Below are 19,575 nucleotides of genomic sequence, written 5' to 3'. Positions count from 1 at the left end.
GCAGTGTTCTTGTGTAACGTGGCAGTGTTCTTGTGTAACATAGCAGTGCTCTTGTGTAACGTGGCAGTGTTCTTGTGTAACATAGCAGTGTTCTTGCGTAAAGTGGCAGTGCTCTTGTGTAACGTGGCAGTGTTCTTGTATAATGTGGTAGTATTCTTGTATAACATAGCAGTACTCTTGTGTAACATGACAGTGTTCTTATACAAAAAATCCCTAATCTTCAGTTCACGGTTGTTTACATTAGTTCTTTTTTATCTCTTTAATTTCTATAGGCTATATTATTCTTGCTTACTTCTTTCTATAAATGCCTAGTATGCACATCTTTTTCTAATTTATTTTGATGTAATATCTGGTTCCTATTTCTTTTTGTTTTTTTAAAAGTATGTATTAACTGCTAGGAATCTATTTCTTAAATTTTCTTTTTTGTAGCCCTTAAGCTTTGGTGTATTATTTTTTCAATATATTTTCAATTTTTCATTTTAATTTTTTTCTTTATTCTTGATCTACTATCTAGAACTATTTTGAATTTGAATTTTGTTTTTACAATTTCAGACATATTACAATGTATTGTGATACTGTTTAACTCATATTATCCTCTCTAGTCTTCCTTCATCTCCCTCTGAGCCCTATATTCTTCCCAACCTGTTCCATCTTAGTTTCATTGTTTTGTCCTAATGTTTTTTTTTAATTTAGAATTACAAGTAGAAAGAAGACTAAATAGATTACATTTAGTGATAAAATATGAATGTTGGGGAAAAAGCAGCATCAAAAAATGACCTAATGCCTGTTGGTACTTCTCATTATAAGAGAACAAAGAAGAAAACATCTAGAAGCATAAAGCATTGTGCTCATTTGAGGGCTTACACTGTATAATGCTGAGTTTGGCACTGAAGGGAAGAATGACCTATCTCACATCTATAGAAAATCACAAAGGTAAGCGGGACTACGTTGGGAACATATAAACTACATGAGTATATCACTTCTTTCTATATAAAGATAGTAGATTGAAAACAAATACAATACAATTAGAATCCTCAAACAACTTCAATTTCAAGGATCACTGAAAATAATATACAAGAAGACAAATATAAAGCAACCAGAAAAGATGAAAAATTAGGAGAAAGCACCTATTTCTGTAAAAGCATGGAAGGAGAAAGTTCTAGGAAGTATATTAACTATTCAGAGTAGGTCCCAAGTGAAGGCCTAGCTGAGACAGAAGACTGTGATGCAGTGGCCATTGGTGTGTTATCAACTGTACATTTAAAGTTATCTGTAGCTATCATTTAGTAGCCTGGGCACAATCACTGAGGAAATATGCCGCAGTGATCTGGTTTGCGTGGCTGCTTGGAGAAGAATGGCATTGCTTAAAAATGGTTAAGGAATGGATCCTAGAGGAGTGAGTTATGACAATAAATACATTTGAGAAAGGGGAAAAGTAAAGTGAGTGAATGATTCAGGAGTTGAAGAATTGATGGAGCTGTTAAAAAAATAAGAAACATAGGATTCTGTAGTCAAAAAACAGCAACCTACTATTGAAATTTCAGAAGGGAAATAGCTTTTCATGTTCTTGAGTTTCAAGTATGTTTGGAGATTAAATTACTAACATAGCATGGGGAGAAGGCTGAGAAACCATACAGAAAATTACAGGAAGAGCATACACTAGGGTAGAAAGTCCCAGTCCACAGTAATACTGACAATATCGAAATCATAGCAGAATTTGTGGGATGTGGAATGTCATTTACAAAAATCTGACCCAAGACATAGGAAAAATTAGAAAAGCAAAGAATTTTAGTAATGATTTTGTTTTTTTTCATGTAATATTCTTTACCTGTATAATTTATTATTTATTATCAGATATTTTATCCATATCAAAATAATAAAAAGAATATTAATAAAACATAAAGTTAGAAATAACCTAGCTTTGAGCTGATGATTAAATTCACTATTTTTAAGTTCAAAAATATATTTTCAGATTCACCAACTGGGGAACTGAACCAATGGCTCAGAATTTAAGAGTACTTCCAGGTGCTCTTCCAGAGAACCCAAGTTCAGTTCCTAGCATCCATGTTGAATGTACCATAAGCTTGTAACTACAGCTCTAATGGATTCCATGATCTCTTCTGACCTCTTTGGGCAATTGTACTCATGTGTGTATATCCCCAGGAAAACTCATATATATAGACATTATTAAAAAGAAAAGAAAAAGTAAGAATAATTAACTCTACTTTGCATGTTTGAGAGGACAAATAATACCAAAGATGCTTGATAAAGCCTCAAGGAATCATACTATTTTATATTTACCTAGAATTACACATAATGTGTATAATATATTCATATATAATTATATATTAAGGGTAGTTAAGTCCCTTGAGCTGACAGTGCTTTCTACAAAAACTAGACTAACAAAAATCCCAGTTCCAGGCATGACAACCATCTTTTGAATCACAGTCACGCTGTGTCACAGTGGTCACAGTGACACTGGTCACAGTAGTCCACCTGATTTCTAAAATAAGATAAACTATTGGTGTAGTCCTTACTTGTCTCTCAGGGGTTGAGGGTGGGTTGCTATTCCTGAAGACACACACACTTAGGACTCAGATGATTTGAGGTAGATCTGAGTGGAAAGCCTCTTTTCTACAGTCTAACTTTCATCAATCTAGAAAATACTCTGCAAGTCTCCAAGGGGAGGAAAAAAATTAAACAGTTTGCAACAACCGAGAACCAAGCTAATGGCCAGCTAGGCAATATATACATAAAGGTGCAATAAGTGGCACTCATATGTTGATGGTAAACAAGAGCTTTCCAACTAAACTTAAGAACCCCTCAACAGGAGAGAAATCATGTCCAGTAGTGAAAACCTAGCCAGCTTCCCAGGGCTAGTGAGTTCAGAGACATTAGAACAGAATCTATTACCACCACTTTACTAGATCAGCATAATTCAAGACTACATTATAAATCTCATCCTTATACTCATTAGATAAGTGTAAACACCCACCCTCATCCAAAGAAGCTTTCCTTTACAGCAAATGAAGACCATTACAGAAAACAACTGGGTACAACACAGAGATCAACAGATCATGGGAAGCCCGCACCCAACAGAAACATCTTCTGTATCTATGACTTAGGGAACATCTACAAAGAGTGGGTAGCAAGACTGGAAGAGTCAGAATACCAAAAAGTCTTTTGTGAAATAGTCTCTTTTAGAAATGACTGCATAAAAAGATTGGAACAAAGGAAATATTAATGGAAATATGAACCTGAAAGGGGGAAATTTTGTAGGAGCTCACCCCTTGACAAAGAACTATAGGTAATTAATGACTTCTGAGAGAAGGAAAATGAGCCTCTCCCATGGATTATCCCATTTACTGGTTGTTCAGTGCAAAGAGGTTAGTCTTGAAGCAATATACACACAAGCAACATACATGCATATTTGTATGTACATAACTATAATAATCAAATGCTATCAATTTGAGAATGGGAAAGGTAAAAGAACAGATGGAGGTAGGGGACTTGGGAGGAACCAAAGGAAATAAACTGAGGGAGGAAAGTGACATAATTCTATTTTGACTAAAAACAATGATTGATGGAAAACCTTGTTAGCCAACCATCTTTAAGATGTGGGTCTTAGTTAAGGCGTAGCTTCGCTGGGACCCAGGGTAAAAGGTATGCACCTCCAGGTGTGCCCTCTCTGTGCTTTTTTCCATAGGACATTGCTGTGCTTGGATTTCTCATTTCCTGTTTTGTGAGTTTTTCCCTTATAATGAATAAAATGTAGTTGTTTTTTCCTTAGCTAGCCTGGTTATTTCTACAAAGGATCTCTCCATTTCCCATATTCTTGACCAAATCTTGCCTTCACTGTGCTTCTTAGTGTGGTGTGTTTTCATCCCATGAGTGTCAGGGAAAAAGAAAAACATGAGGATTGTTGTATGCACTAGCACAGGAGACAAATCAACTCTCCGTTTAAATAATTTAGCATTCCCTTAAGAATGTGTTAGCAATCTGTGTAAGAATAGGAAAATCAAATATGATAGACACACAGAATGTTTCCCTTAAAATGTCATAAAAAAAAACTTTTGGGATGATGGAAAAACAAAAAGTGGCCTAATACTTCCTAATTGGCAGGAGACCAAAGGATTTGGGAGTGGTTCTGGGGAGGGGCAAAGAATTTGAGTGGGTGACAGCTGAAGGAATAATGGTTGGGTGGGACACAGAGAGTTGGCAAAGATGCAGGTCATTAGCCTGGTGATGTCACTGAGACAGAGTTTTATGGATGGTTGTGTGAAGAGTGGAGAAGTGTAAGTCCCAGAGAAATACAGGCACATGGTTGCTTAATAGTCCTAACCAAGTGAACAGCTTCTGGTAGTCACTGCACCAAAGTTTCCAGAACAGGATGAGTGCAGTAGCTTAGAGACTATAATCTGGACCTCGTGGCCTTCAGGTAGGCAGGGTGTAGTGATGATGCATTGAGTACCAATGCCATTCAGAAATATTAGTCAATTGACCTATTTCTAATGCTTAGTGAGTCTGAGCTTCTCCTCTGCCCATATCTGTAAAGGCTGGCCTTATTTACACCTCCTTGGGAAGAACTCATGTACAGATAATCTCACTGAGAACAAACAACTAAAAGGAAAAATGAGTAGCATTGCTGAGAAAGAAAATAGTGCAAGGGGAGACAACTCACTGGGAATGATGCATAGCCCTGAAGTTCAAAGGAAGCAGTGGTTTGTCTCTGAGCCATGGACTCCCCTGCACATCCCTCCTTAGAACTTTCAGTTATAGCTGACATCACTCCTATGCCACTAGCCTCTATGTCTGAAGTGCATCAGTTGGACCACACTGAATATGTGGGTTCACTAGATCACAAGGTAATATTTTGAAGACCACAGTGGAAGCAAGAATAATAAAATAATTTTTTTCATGGCTTATAAGAAGGTAGAATACGTTATTCATGTAGTAGATGGAACAAGATTTACATCTAGAGTAGATGCAACCTTCTGAGATAAACAGTTTTTACCCACCTTATGAAAGTCAAACACTTTTTCTGCAAAAAGTCCATTGACAATGCTGAGTTCATAATCCTTATGGGATGAGTTTATGTCAGTGAGAACTCTTTTCAATTGATGCTGCAGTCCTGACTATCAAACAGAGAGACACAAATTCAATCTCATACTGAAAAGATGAATAATATCACTTATACATGAAATAAATCATGTCTAATATTCTATATAAGCACTGGAAAATATTGCTACAAAAGCAGCAAGCAAAGCATCATATATATGATCAGTGTCTTTACCCTTCCTCATCTTATTGTTTGCAATCAAATTGAACAACTTAATGAAATAAAGTTATCAATAGGAAGCTATCAATTAGCTCAAGATCCATATTAGTTCATTAATTAACTAGTGATTGAATTTATTAAATTTTTAACCAAATTAATTAATTTAATAATTTCACTTAACTGTAAAGGACAGAAGAGAAAGGCTGATTATCAATATTTTACTACAACCTGGCAAGCAAAAAAATTGGTAAATTAGTAATTAAATTATCAAAATTATGTTTGTTTTTTATATAATTAAACATGACATTTGGGGGTTTGAAATGGATCTCTTTGTTTTATCGGGATAGGAAACCCTAAAACATGTTCAAAAAATAGAATTTTTCTTAAACTGAATTTTTAATTGACTTTTTCTTTGAGGAACATGTCGTCTTTACCTGGTTGCTAGAGCAGTCTCCTTGCTTTGATGGGGCATTAAAGTAAAGTGCCTGCAAACATGATACACAATATTATCAGAATCAGGATACATGCAATGATCAGTTAGCAAGAAGTTTGGAGAATAAAAAAACTTATTTCTATCAATGCTCATGAAGTGTCACTTCAATATCGCCAGCATCTGAGAGCTCACTCTTCTCATGCCTCCAAACAAATGCCAATGGCTCAGGCAGAAATCACTTCTAGTTTCCATCTTCATTTCCTTTTCTTCCTGTTTCACATACTAACTTATCTCAGATTAGACATAATTGTGGGATTTCTATAAATTTAGTAAATATCACAGTGACCTTGCTTCCTCTAAATGTTCAGTGCATATGGACATTGCCATATTTTATCTTAAAACTCCCCAGAGTTCATGCATTTCAGTCTTAGTTTCCAATGCTTTGGTTTGAAGTGACAAGTTTGAAAGGGGTCGAAGCATTAGAACTCTAACTTCCCTCAGTGGTTTAAACTAGTTCTGGATTTCTGGTTTTGTGGGTTCTTGGGAAAGGAATTTGTTACAAGAAAGAGCTTTCTCAATTTGGTCCCTTGCTGCAGTGAGATGAGGGTCAGCAAAGCAACTGTGGGTGGAAACCTCTGAAACTGTGAGCCTTAGTACCTTAAATTTTCTTTTCTCTGGTATTTTGACACAGCAGAAGGACGTTTGTACTGCAGATGTCCATAGTTAAACTCAATAGTTTTCACTATGTTCTACTGAAACACTAGCACAGTGGTCACTACAAGAATTGCAGGATAGGACAATAGTATTTTGGGAGCCGTGGAACACCCAAGCCTTACTTTGGAATAACCTGGTGGTTCATTGGAGCATTTGGGTCAGTACTCATTACGTCACCAATTTGTGGGTTTGTTTAATGTTTCTTTAAGTCTTGCCTACCAGTTTCTGCCTTCGTTCTCATTATTTAAATGAATTCTGGAACATGAAATTCATTAACATTTTCTATCAACTATAATTTCTACATGTCTTCAAATTCCACCTTAGAAAGTAGTACTGTTTTAATTTGTCATGTCCTCAGACAAAGTATCATCACCAACTGAACATTGAACTATTTCTTCCCTCATCATTGTCTGCTCCCAGTCTTCTGAGATTCTCCACATATAAACTTTCTCCAATATTCAAGTTATTAATAATAGCAACTTTAAAATTATTTGAATACATGCCTTGTTTTACCTAATAAATGCCTTCTCAGTGCAGAAACCCAGGCTTTGGCTCACATTCTGTCTTATTCTTCATAGCTACATGGTCTCTTGTACCATGCATATACTAAAAAGGTTTATTTCGGGTATTCATTTGTGTTGACAAGTTAAATAATATATTCTTGAATCAAATGTGATTTTAATTTGATAAGGGGCAGTTTTGACTGATAGAGGATAATCTTGTGGTAGTATACGTGTGGTTATGGCTGCTTCATCTCCGAAGCTTCGATCAAAGTCCATCTTCCAGCCTGCTCCCATTCTCTTCACAACTTGCCTTCTGCATTATTATGGAATCTTGACTAGGGCTAATTTTGGTAGCTTCTGGTAGGGGGTTCTCAAACTTTTTCTGTGTAATTCAAGATTGTGTCTACAAAGTTTAAGAAATTCTTACATACCTCAAGTTTGGAAATTTTAATATTAAAGGATATAGTTAGAATAGTAATATGTTGTATTTATAATTGAATAAAAATGAAAAATTAATATCTTATGCCCAATTCAAAACTTCCTTATGATGTCAAGTTTTAAAAACTATTGTAGAGTTAAAATGCACTTTTGATAATCTTTAATTCCTCACAAAGAGAAATTTGTTTCAATGGTCAGTAATCATATATGACATGCTCAGTTATAAAGTTCTCTCAATGTTTACTAAAACCTATGGGACCTGTGAGCTACAGATCCTAGGAAACTTCTGACTCAGTAGTTAGTTCTTAGGATTTTCTTGTCTTAAATCTGTAAGTTTGATAAACTGCTATGGTGAAAGCTTGACACTCAAGGGTTCATACCATAGAAATCCATCAGAGAATGCTTGTCCACACATGCTAAGTAGAAAGGATTTAGTAAACAACAACAACACATGACATTAAAGTAATGAATGTGTTAGTCTTAGTTAATCATTCTGTAATATATGCAAAGATCAATACGTCACATTGTACTTCATGGATATACTTACATATATAACTATTGTTTTTTAGTTACATTTTTATTTTAAAGTTGAATTATTATTATTATTACTGTGATTATTATTATTATTTTACAAAGAGCAATCTTGATGAGATTAAATATGAAAGTGAGACTTGGTGATTTGTGTGTGTGTGTGTGTGTGTGTGTGTGTGTGTGTGTGTGTGTGTGTTAGCTCACAGAAAAGTTAGAGTTGCATGTACTGTTGGCTTGGGTAAATTACAGACCATGCATTGGGATAAGTACCATGAACTGGAAATTAGAGTAAATTCAATAAATATAAAATGAAAGAATTTTTATCTATTTTCTATATTCTAGAGAAACAAGCTTAATAATGAATTATTCAATTTACGTAAATACCAAAAATAAAAAAATATTTTAAAATGTATTTAATTAGCTAGGAAGCAGATATAGCATTAATTATCTAGGCATTATTATGTAAAAGTGAAAGACAGCCAATGATATCTAAGAAATATTAGATCTGAAAGTCAATCATAATTTGGGCAATAGTTTATGATCTTACGACTGTGTAAACTTAATCAGGATTAGACTTCTATTCGTTTCCAGTGTGGCTCTCACAGCCCTTTCCAACAACCGTTTCTGTGCCCAAGTCTTTATAGATTTTGGTCTAGACATCTGAAATGCAAAACCTTCCCTCCCCTCAGAAGTGGGAAAATGTCCTGCTCATATCATGACTGGTTATGGTACTGTGGAAGGACAGCCCAGAGGCTGCTGGAACAACTTACTTGTTTCTCCAACAGCTAATAAGAAAAGTTAGATAACTGCTAGCCGGTGTGGATCAGTCCTACAGCTCAGCTCATGACTCCTGGACTCTTGATTGTATTTCCCATAAGAAACAACAACTAACGTCCTCTTTTCTCAGACTGTGGAGCTATTCTGAAGCTGAATATGGAAGTTGTATATGGAAATTTAAAGAAAATGGGCAGTGTTAGTATCTCTGTGAAGGCTTTCCTCATTGGACTCTTAATTAACCTATTGACTAGGTGAAGACGGAACAACTCAGAAATAAGTATGAAGCCTTACAAAGACTCTATCGACCTTAATTTCAATAGGCTATAGACAATTGGAAACTGTTCTTAATCTGGTATGGTAATGTGAGATACACTGAAGATAGAAAAAAATCAACAAATCAAGTTTGATATACAGATCAACAATTATTTCAAGTTTGCAAGTTGGATCTCTGCAGACATCAGGGGACAGCTTCAGCTTTACATATTAACTCTTGTATTGTTTTCTCCCTAGCACTGAGCCCTGACGATGAACAACATCAAATTCCCTTTCTCTTTCAGAATTGGCCAAACTCATGACTTTCCAGGGAGAAAGATCAAATGTGAGAGAGAAGCAATCAACATCAGGCAAAGGAGATGAGAAACATTCACTCTTCTGTGCTGGATGAATAGGAAAGTCAGAGCTAAGTGAACAACAGGAGGCGTATATACAACTTTCTAAACAGTTCTACTTTCTGTCTTTCTCAGGGAATGGAAGTTGTCTTCAGAGCATTTACACAGCAAAATCTCAAGTGTGCTGATTTTTGACATCAGTCTTGTAAAAGCCCAAACTCTGAGTAGTAGAGACCTCACATGAGCCAGAAATGCCAACCTCAATACAGCACTGTAACATGAGGGCCATATTGTTGGGGATTCTGTCCTGCCTAGTTCCTACAACCAGTAAGCCCCAAAGAAATTACACAGAGGTCTATATTAATAGTAAACTGATTGTCCCATTGGCTCAGGCTTCTTATTAACTCTTATAACTTATATTAACCCATTATTCTTATCTATGTTAGCCACATGGCTCAGTACCTTTTTCAGCAGGGGAGGTCACATCCTGCTTCTTCAGTGTCTGGACAGGACTGCAGGAAGAGCTTCCTTCTTCCCAGAATACTCCTGTTCTCATTGCCCCACCTCTACTTCTTGTCTGGTTGTCCCACCTATACTTCCTGCCTGGCTACTGGCCAATCAGCATTTATTTAAAACATAATTGACAGAATACAGAATGGTCCTGCACCATAGTGTGTCAAAAAGCAAAGAAGTTATAGAGTTTGGAGAAAAGATTGATTAAACCTACAAGTTTGACTAAAGACATTTCTACTGTAAGGAGACAGCAATGCCAGGCTAGGGAAATGGCTCCCTGGGTAAAGTACTTGCTTCTCAAACATGAGAACTTGAATGTAAATCCCCAGAACCCACATAAAACTGGGGTGCAGGAACTTCCTAGTCTATAGTTCCAGCACTTCCCAGTTGGGAAGTGAAGAAAGGACAATCTGAATAAGCTTGCCCCCTGCTGTCCTGGCATTGTATGGTGGAAATAAGCAAGAGATATCTCAAAGAAGTGGAACGTAAGGACCAGTACTTCAAGTTATCTTCTCACCTCCACATGTATGACATGGTTCATGTGTGCCAGCATTATACATACATGAAATACACAAGACAAATATTTCAAAAAAATGTTAAAGTAAAATACTGAAAGTGAACAAAACCAAGCCGTGATTCTTTGAGCATCAAGAGAATAATGACCATTGGTTGTTTGACAGTGCTTTTCATAGACATGTACAAGGAAGTTATGAGTTGCAACTTCATTGGTTGAACCTGAGCTTCCCTGAAATGTAAACACAGGGTCTATAGTACCAGTGAGAATATGCTGTACAGAGACAATAACTGGAGCAGGACTGAGGCCTGATGCAAGAGACTAAAAGTTGGCAGGAACCAACCATAAATGTCTCTATAGATGTAGTTCGTGTTTTCATCTCGTGCTTTCATCTCGTGTGTTCTTGTGGGATGGTGTGATAGCAGCAGCTATCGAAAGTCGTGCCTGAGACAGAATGATGAGGCTATAGATATCAGCAAGGAGACTCCAGCAGACAGTGCCTGTTCCCCAGGATGCAGCTGAGAAACCATTCTTGAAAGGCCATGGAGTTTGACTCACAGGTTTGACATCTAACGCCACACAGCTGGCATGGTAATCTCACCATAAAAACAAAATAATAACAACACTTCGGTATGTTATTGAGAATACCAAATAAAACCATATTTGTGGGAGTTCTTCCAGAGGTTACAGCTGATGATGTCATCAACAGGTAGTTGTCACTGCTGGCACCTTATGTGGTCCTCTGTGGACTCTGCTGTAAATTCCTCTGTCTCCTAATGAACTGCCAGTACCCCACTCAGCTGCCCACTAACATCAAACTCATTGAGTTAGGCAGAGAAAGAGAAGAATCGTTGCAGTGTAAATGACAGACACAAACACCCTCAACAACACTGAACTAAAACAATAAGTACAAATGGCGTCAGAAATGGGTGGCTTCTAAACCTGCAAGGCAGCTGCTATTGAATGGCTGAATTTCTCTGATGATTTCCTAGGAGATGGGAAGGAAACATTAACCATCACAGTTCAGAGCTGTACAAAGGTATGTTAATAAGCACTTGCTGGCGGTGGTAAAGAAGGTGGTGATTGTAAATACTGTTTAGGTAGCCTCCTATTATCTGGTGTATATGACTGTCATTTGTATACAGGTGATCAGTGTCTAAACTAGGGCATGAGACTGTGGTTGAACACTTGTCTAGCAAGTATAAAGGTTCCATACCCAACACCACAAACAAAACAAAACTAAAATGGGATGCTCTGCCAAGTTCTATCATACCTAAACCTACTCATCCAGTGGTGTTTAAGCATTAGTATGTGCTTAGAGAATGTCCTAAAACCCAGAGAGCTGGCCCACACCTAATAATTTACTCCATAAGCTGCCTCATTGATGCAGCTGCTACTATCAAAGGAAAGGACTTTTAGAAGCAATGTGCCCAGTAAAAGCATATGAGATTTATTTCTGCTTCTTCCCAACTAAAACCAAGACCTGCAAGTCAAGCCTAAGGCTTAGCATGATATATTCTCTTGAAGAAAACAGTTTACCCCTATGAATGATTGGGAAATCCAACACTGACCTTGTCAATCTGATGTGCACAGTCACCTCGAGCACCTAGACGGATTAGGGTCAGGGCAGTGAAGAGGCTCAGGGAAGAGAAGAATACATTTCCATTTCCTTGACAGTTATCCATTTCTCTGAATAAGTCGAAGCCAAATTCTGCATTTGCTGCAGCAAGGGAGGCCATTGTGAAACCCAGTGTTGCCTAGAGGTCAATGGAGAGTTAAATTATCTCAGAGCACATTTGTTTGTATGTTTGCTTATTATTATTAATTCAAAGCTTCATTTCTTCACCCTTGTGAGCAATTACCAAATAGATGGAAACAGGAAGAGATGATTCCTTTGGTCCTGCATCCTTGGTTCTAATACTCTAAACTTTGCTTGGCAACAGTACGGAATACGTTCCTTTTCCTCACCCTGACACAGCAGAAAAGCCAAGCTCTCCTATTTGCATTGTGAGTGTAATCCTAATTTTTCCTTGATGGGTGCTCTATCCTCAGTGGTTCTTGCTGACCTGTTTTCAAGATGCACATTCATGCACTTAGTAATTTCAGATAGCCTGTAACCTAAACATATGACTGACTGCAAGAAATCCTCTATCCCCACAGTCTGCTCAACATAACCTTTGTTTTCTCAGCCACCCTTTTATCATATCATTTCCTCATACTGGCCCCCTCATGGTCTCTATACATATTCGTAGGGTCATTGTTCACCATGATTTTTTGAACCATCTTAATTTTAAACACAGTTCATCTTTGGTCTTGTAAATATATTTGCCTTTTGAAAAATAATTTTCTGATTTTTTAATTTTTTATTTATTTAAATTTTTTAAAGAAAACAAAACTATCTTTTTTCATTATACATATCAATCCAAGTTCCCACTTCCTCCCCTCCTCCCATTCCCTCCACATACCCCCACCACTATCTACTTCTCTGACAGGGCAAGGCATATTGCTTTGAGGAAAGTCTATGGCCCTCCCTACTATACCTAGGCTGAGCCTGTCTGATGTTTTTAATAGAAAAATAATTATTGATATAAAAATAAATAATAAAAATAGTTATTGTATACTTATTGTTACAAGTATCAAGACTTTCCAACCCAGAGATCTAGATTTTGCTAGAAAATTCATTTAGGCTACAATAGCAAATATAGGATCATGGAGTAAAACTATCTTCTAATTCCAATAGCATTATTTCTGGATACAGAACCATGCCGCCACCCTAGAGTTCCCCAGGGACACACTCAGTGCGTCTTTGAAGACTTTCTCCACAGCTTAGTAATCCAGTGTCACAGGGGACCTGGCTTAGACTAAATGAATTTGAATGGCTGCTCCATACCGCTCTCCTTGAGTACTAGTTCACCTGGTACCATGGTACTCAGGAGCCCAGCACTGTGTCAAGTCTACTGTAACAGTTGCATGAACTGGAGCAAATTTTTCACTCTTCTAAACTAACTTCTAGTTTATTTCATGAAATGATCTTAGAATTATAGCAATAATGTGCAGCAGAAAAGCATGCATGTTGCCACCTGTTACTCTAGAACTGGGGAAGAACTTTATATCAGTCACCAAGTGGGAGAAACAAAAGTATGGAAAATAGAGACCATCTCCACGAAGAAGACATAGCAAAAGTATGGGAGATAAAGACCATCTCCAGGAAGAAGACATAGGTAGCACAAAGTAATATTCTAAAATGCCAATTTTATAAGTTACATTCCAGGAACATAGAATAAGAAAAAAAATCAATCACATTACACACACATTTTATTCCAAGAAAAAAATCTATTTTTTTAATATAAATTATTTAGGAGGCTGAATGTAGTGGCTCATGCCTTTAACCCCAGTACTCCAGAGGTAAAGACAGGCAGACATGTTTGAATTCAAGGCCAACCTGGTCTATACAGTGAACTCCAGACCAGACAGGAATACACAGTGAGTACCTGTCTCAAAACAAACAAATAAAAAAATCAGCAAAAAAGATATAACAAAGTGTAATTTAGCTAAGGAGAAGGAAAGTGTTATTGAGAACTGAGAGTGAAGTTCAGTGGCCTAGAACAGACAAAGCCCTAGGTTATCTAGCAATTTTAAAATCAAAACCAGATAAAAAAATTACCCAGAAAATTACTAAATTTATTTCATATTTTATCCAACTAATCCAGGAAAAAGAGACTGTCATTAGCACCACAAATAAAAGATTCTAGCAAAAGAAAAGAAGACAAATACAAACTAGGGCTCTGTTTGGGTTTAGTAGTGACAAACCACCGAGTGACACTGACATTGTCCATGGTCTCAGAAACTTTTAGGGACTTAATTGTATTTTGGTCTTGGGAAAAAGCATCACAACTATAGCTTGAAAAATTATGAACCAAATAAATAAAAGCATGAAGTATAAAAATGAGATATGCAGCGATGTCTTTCACTAAGTTAGACGCATAAGAATGTCATTACTTCCCCAAGGATGGTGTGTTTAGAACCTCTCTTTTCGGAAAGATCTGGGTTGGCGGCATAGCCTCAGTGCAAATGTAAGGCAGTGCTCTGGAAAAGCCCCAAGACAGCAAAAGCACAGCAATCCTTCCGATTACACGGGAGATTGTGTCCATGGGTTTGTTCAAAAACTCTGGACCCGGTGCAGGCTAGAATGATTAAAAAGAAACTAAAGGGATTTTTAGGCCCATGGAGGCTATCAGGTAAAATTATATCACAAGTAAAATGCCAGTTCCTCCGATTCTTTACAAATTATGTCTTACTGATTTACAGTTTTGGGTAAAAGAATCATTTCAGACTTTTTCAACATTATTCTTCTTTACAATCAAAACAATAAAACATTTAGTCAACATGGTAACATCTCACAAAATTGTCATTTTATCAAAAAGGAAAGAAAAGAAACACAGGAATCTGCTCATTAAAAAAAAAGGTTACGTAACTAATTTCATCAGATAAAGTAGACTTCATGGCATAGAAATCATACTGATAAAAAGTTATTACTGAAAAAGATGAGTCAAGACATTCCTAGACAATATGAAATCCTGAAACCCTAACTTTAAAATGATGGATAGCAGTGAATACCTTCCATCGCTCTTATTCAAACAGGCTCACACATGCTGAAGATAAATTCAGAAAAATTCGACTTTGCATAACTGATTTTTTTTAACTTTCTCTATGTAAAGGGGACTCCATGTTCATGAAATGAAAGCAAGGCTCCTCCTCATTGAAGGTGAAAACTGCATTCCATTGACAAACAGACATCTTAAGACTGACTCCGTGACTTTAGGCCCCAAAGTTCCAAATGCTGAGAAATGTGTAAAAATTAGCATCAGAAGAGGTTTTCTTTCTCCTATAATAATTTTTCAGCAACTTAAGAATAAATATGTAAAATGCCAACAAAAAAATACTGTTCAAAAAATACCAGTGAGTAGCAAATGTTTGGTGCTTAGGTATATAACTAAGCAACTGTCAAGGAAATTAACTTGGATTCAGGCTACAGAAGGTGTCCCTGCCGTATCACCCAGTACACTAAGTACAGAATGTGTCCCTGCAGTCAGTACACTGTGGTTGAGATGGTATAATGACAAAAAAAATATTTTCAATCATTTTCAAATCAAAAGAATTTGACTAGAGAGAGGAATTTTTCATTTAATCTCCAAACACCACATTCTTATGTTTATTGCACAGACATGTCTGCTTAAAATTACAAAATACTTTAAAAGTTCATAATTTAAAGTCAATGCAAAATAGAAACTTCTTACGTAATGTCTTAAATTCCAAATTTCAGACAAAAATTACAGCCCCCTGAAAGCTACTTAGTTGCCTATAGGAAGTTTCACGCTGGCAGTGTGTTTTCTCTCCTCTGACAACTATATGTTGTGAGAAAACCGAAGCCAAAATCCCCAAAATATAAATATCACCAAAGCTTTGTTTTAATAATCTAATTAAACTATTAAGAAAATAGTTTTAAAATGAAGCATAAACAAACCTAGACATAAAATAACCTCAATAAAACATGGAATTAGAATGATTCTGTCTCATGGTCCTAAAATTGTATCTAATTGATAAGATACATGGTTTAACTGCACGGTAAAATCATATGTAATCTTAGAGTAATTTTAAATTATGAAAGAAAAATTAATTGGTCATTATTATTGAAACTAAATTATATATGAGGACAGAATAACTACTAAACAAATTTTATTTTTATTTCTTACCAGTACTCTAAATATTGTATTGCAAAAAAATGCTGCTCACTACAAATATTCTCAAATATTTCCATGGTTTTAAAAGTTTAAACTTTGGTAAACCTCTAAGCCTGTGATTATTAATTCTATTAATTCTATTTTAAAGAACTGGCAAATTCCAACATATAGTGATGTAAATAAGAACACTGGAAATCAAAATTAGATGTGTATGTAATTTTCAATTTATCTATTTAAAGACTAAACACAAAACTTTGACTGATAACTGATTTTCCACACTGTGGCAAGCACCATTTTCCACGATAATAGCAAGTCAAAACCAGTCTGGAGAAGTCATAAACCAGAGAGAACTGGAGAGCATTTTGAAACCTTGATGCACGTAATGTCTCAAATACAGAGAAGTAGGAAGATTCACTCATATTCTCTCTCTCTCTCTCTCTCTCTCTCTCTCTCTCTCTCTCTCTCTCTCTCTCTCTCACTGTGGACACTGAGAGCATTTACCTGACTGTCTTCATAGAGGAAGTTGCAGCTGGTTGGGTGAGTCTGGAGAGTTCCCTGCATTACTCTGAAATATAAAGCCTCTGACTCAGACACTCCCTTTTTCCTAGTGTGATGACCACAATACTTTAAAAATAATTCCACTGAGTGAAATTGTGCTCAGGTCTTTCATAAAGCAAAGTGAAGAAAATCTGTAATTAACTATGACTTCAATTCAAAGTTGTCAGAATAGATATTTTTCATGAAACTGAATGAATCTGAAATTATTATAACAGTATTTTTAACATGTGTATATAGCATTTTACTTATGAAATTCAGTGGCTGATCTGTGATATTGCTGCCTTCTCTGCCTCCCTTTTCTTTCAGTTTTAGCAGACAACAAGAAATGCAGTAGAGTGCCTCCCCAAAGACTCATTTTCTAGCAACTTGGGAACTAGAGAATACTGCATTTGAGAAAGACAATAAGCTGACTCTTGAGAAGCAAGCTTATATTTTAGTTAGTGATTCTGAGTTGACCTCATACGTTAGTCCTGCAATTCCAGCACTGTCTTCATTTTAATTGTATGGCTTACTACTAACATGGAATAAGCTGGATAATTTAAGATTTTCTGAAACGAATGTTCTCTCAGACCACTGGACATATGGAGAGAGACAGCTGTGTTCCTGAGAAGAGAAATAAAGTGGCGAAGGGAAAACAGAAATCAAACACATAGGAAAGATAATGTGGTCACCATTGCCATCACAAGGCAAGGACTCTGCTCTGAAACACAGATCATAAGACAAAGTCCAGAGCTCCTCTGGATAAACTTCTCTCGCTTGTGATAAACACTGAATACAAATATATTTCTCTGGAGGGAAGACAGTGAGATTTTAGAGAGTGCTGTGAAGAACAGAATACTAAACACATACACCATGCTTTCACATGTGGTGATGTCCAGAGATAGTCATTAGCAAAAGGCAAAAACTGAGTGATGTTAGCGTGCTGGTTAGACATCTGACGAACAAGGCACAGTTCAAAGCAGCTGAGTGCTGTTCCTTGCAGTATGTGGGAAAAGTGGGGGAAGTGGGGCAAGTATGAGTGGCTATTTCACAAGACAAGCTCGGTGGTCTTGCATCTGGACCCTTCATTATTTAGACCATATGTAACCTGGAAACAAAATAAAGAATAAATTACTAGCTCTAGCGTTACTGTTCCAGCTAGGCAACTCCATCAGCTGTGACCATGAACAAGGTATTTAATTTTATTAGTGGCTCAATTTTTAATCTACCAAATAATAATTCAAATTAATTTGGTGACATATATATATATATACTTACTTACTTATAGAATAAGGCCCTGATAATTTCAATCCCACCCCCTTTATTTTCATTCTGTCAACAACTTTGTCCTTTTTTATATATCATATATTATTACAGTGAAAGTCTTGGTCACTTCACCCATTTTTATATAGCAATTTACTGCACAAACCTTAGGGTTTTGCAACTAATATCACTCTGCTGGGTAATTTTGCACCTCTTGGGAAAATAATACAACAGTTTCTACATAGAATTTTAATTACAGGAGGACTGGGGAACTTTAGGCAGATGAGACTGAACATTCAGCACAAACGGCAGGGAGAAGAGGTAGCTGAGGTGTACAGAAGATGCTGTTGAAGAAAAGAAAAAGACACCAATCTAGCTCAGCGTTCCTCAGATCCCTAGTATCAGTATCCTGAACTCCCTTGGTCCAAGATGGACATTTATAAAGACTCATCCACTTCCTTCAGGAACAAGTCTGCTCACAAGACCTCTGCTTATCTAGGACATCTCCAAACTATGCTCCACACAGAACAGATCCAATTCTCATCAGATGACATTCTAGGTCCCTCAGGAGACTTCTGCTTATCTAGGACATCTCCAAACCATGCTCCACACAGAACAGATCCAATTCTCACCAGAAGATGTTCTAGTTCTCTCAATTATGCTATCATTTAATGTCTAAAAATATCTTCATCAGGACATAGAACTTAGGTTTAAAAACTAAATAATCACCACAAAAATATGCATGCAGTGTGATAACCTACCAAAGACCAATCCAGGAAGGGTATGTGTATGAGGATGTTCCTGTGGATGAACCCACCATTCAGAGTAAATAGTTGCCTTAGCCCCCATGAGAAGGAGAAAGGTTTCCTTGAATACAGAATTTGGATAAAGGTATTGGTTATTCTGGAAATGTTCTTTCTGTGAAGTTATGTGAATACATCAAAAGCAACTTTGTGTTTCTGGGTTATAATTCAAATTTTTTAAAAATCTCTCCAAGCAAAGAAGGAACTAAATAAAAGTTAGGCCCATGGCTCAATGTATATAGCTGATTAAAATTCTAATTCTGCTATAAAGTTTTGATAGGGAGTAGACTGGAATCTTGAGTTAAGGATGAACAGGTCCTGAGAAGTGTGCACAATGCAGCTGAGAGAGCTAACAGCTACAGCCTATGGCAGAGGCTCACTGAACTCCTTCTCCAATCCCAAATCTAAGCAGAAGAACTGCCAGCACACAAGCAGAGAGGGATTCTTCCAAGAAAACAACCTAGAGATACTTTAGAACTGTGCACATGGCTTCTGTTATGTACAACTGGCTTGAGATTCAGTAGTGAACTCGGCAGTCACCCACGATAGTGGATAAGAGAGGCATATTTGAAAAAAAGAGAGGCATATTGGAATATGAAAAACAGCAAGGTATTTACAACAGCATCCGTACACACGGAAGCAGTGATGATAACCACAATTACAAGCAAAACTTCTCCATCCTGCAATGGACTTTCCAGTACCAAATGTCTACACCATCCACTGAGCAAAGAAGCAGGAGGCTAAAATAAGAACCTCATTTGCCACTATTTAAGAAACCAAAGTAGTCATTTCTAATCAAACTTGTTAAATACCATTAGAATTGGGTCTTAAGACTGTCCCTAGGGGGCCTGGGCAGTTTGGATGCTCAACTTACTGAACCTGGATGGAGGTGGGAGGTCCTTGGACTTCCCACAGGTCAGGG

General features: G+C 36.7%; 1 protein-coding gene across 2 annotated transcripts in view; it reads right to left on the bottom strand.

Moving 5' to 3' along the window:
* Serpinb7 (serpin family B member 7) overlaps positions 1-12,048 on the bottom strand; it is a 22,279-nt gene extending 10,231 nt beyond the window's left edge. The window contains exons 1-3 of one of the 2 annotated variants that reach the window (XM_005368733.1): positions 11,881-12,048; positions 5,713-5,763; positions 5,019-5,135 (exon numbers count right to left, since the gene is read on the bottom strand). In XM_005368733.1, coding sequence (XP_005368790.1) covers positions 5,019-5,135; positions 5,713-5,763; positions 11,881-12,048 — 336 coding nt within the window. The remainder of the gene's footprint in view (positions 1-5,018; positions 5,136-5,712; positions 5,764-11,880) is intronic. The other variant, XM_005368734.1, reaches the window with a different exon arrangement.
* Positions 12,049-19,575: the final 7,527 nt, after the last annotated feature.

Source organism: Microtus ochrogaster, unplaced genomic scaffold, assembly GCF_000317375.1.
Source record: "Microtus ochrogaster isolate Prairie Vole_2 unplaced genomic scaffold, MicOch1.0 UNK39, whole genome shotgun sequence".
Classification (NCBI taxonomy): domain Eukaryota; kingdom Metazoa; phylum Chordata; class Mammalia; order Rodentia; family Cricetidae; genus Microtus; species Microtus ochrogaster.
The sequence above is the reverse complement of the archived record's forward strand: the minus strand, read 5'-3'. Positions and strand labels throughout refer to the sequence as shown.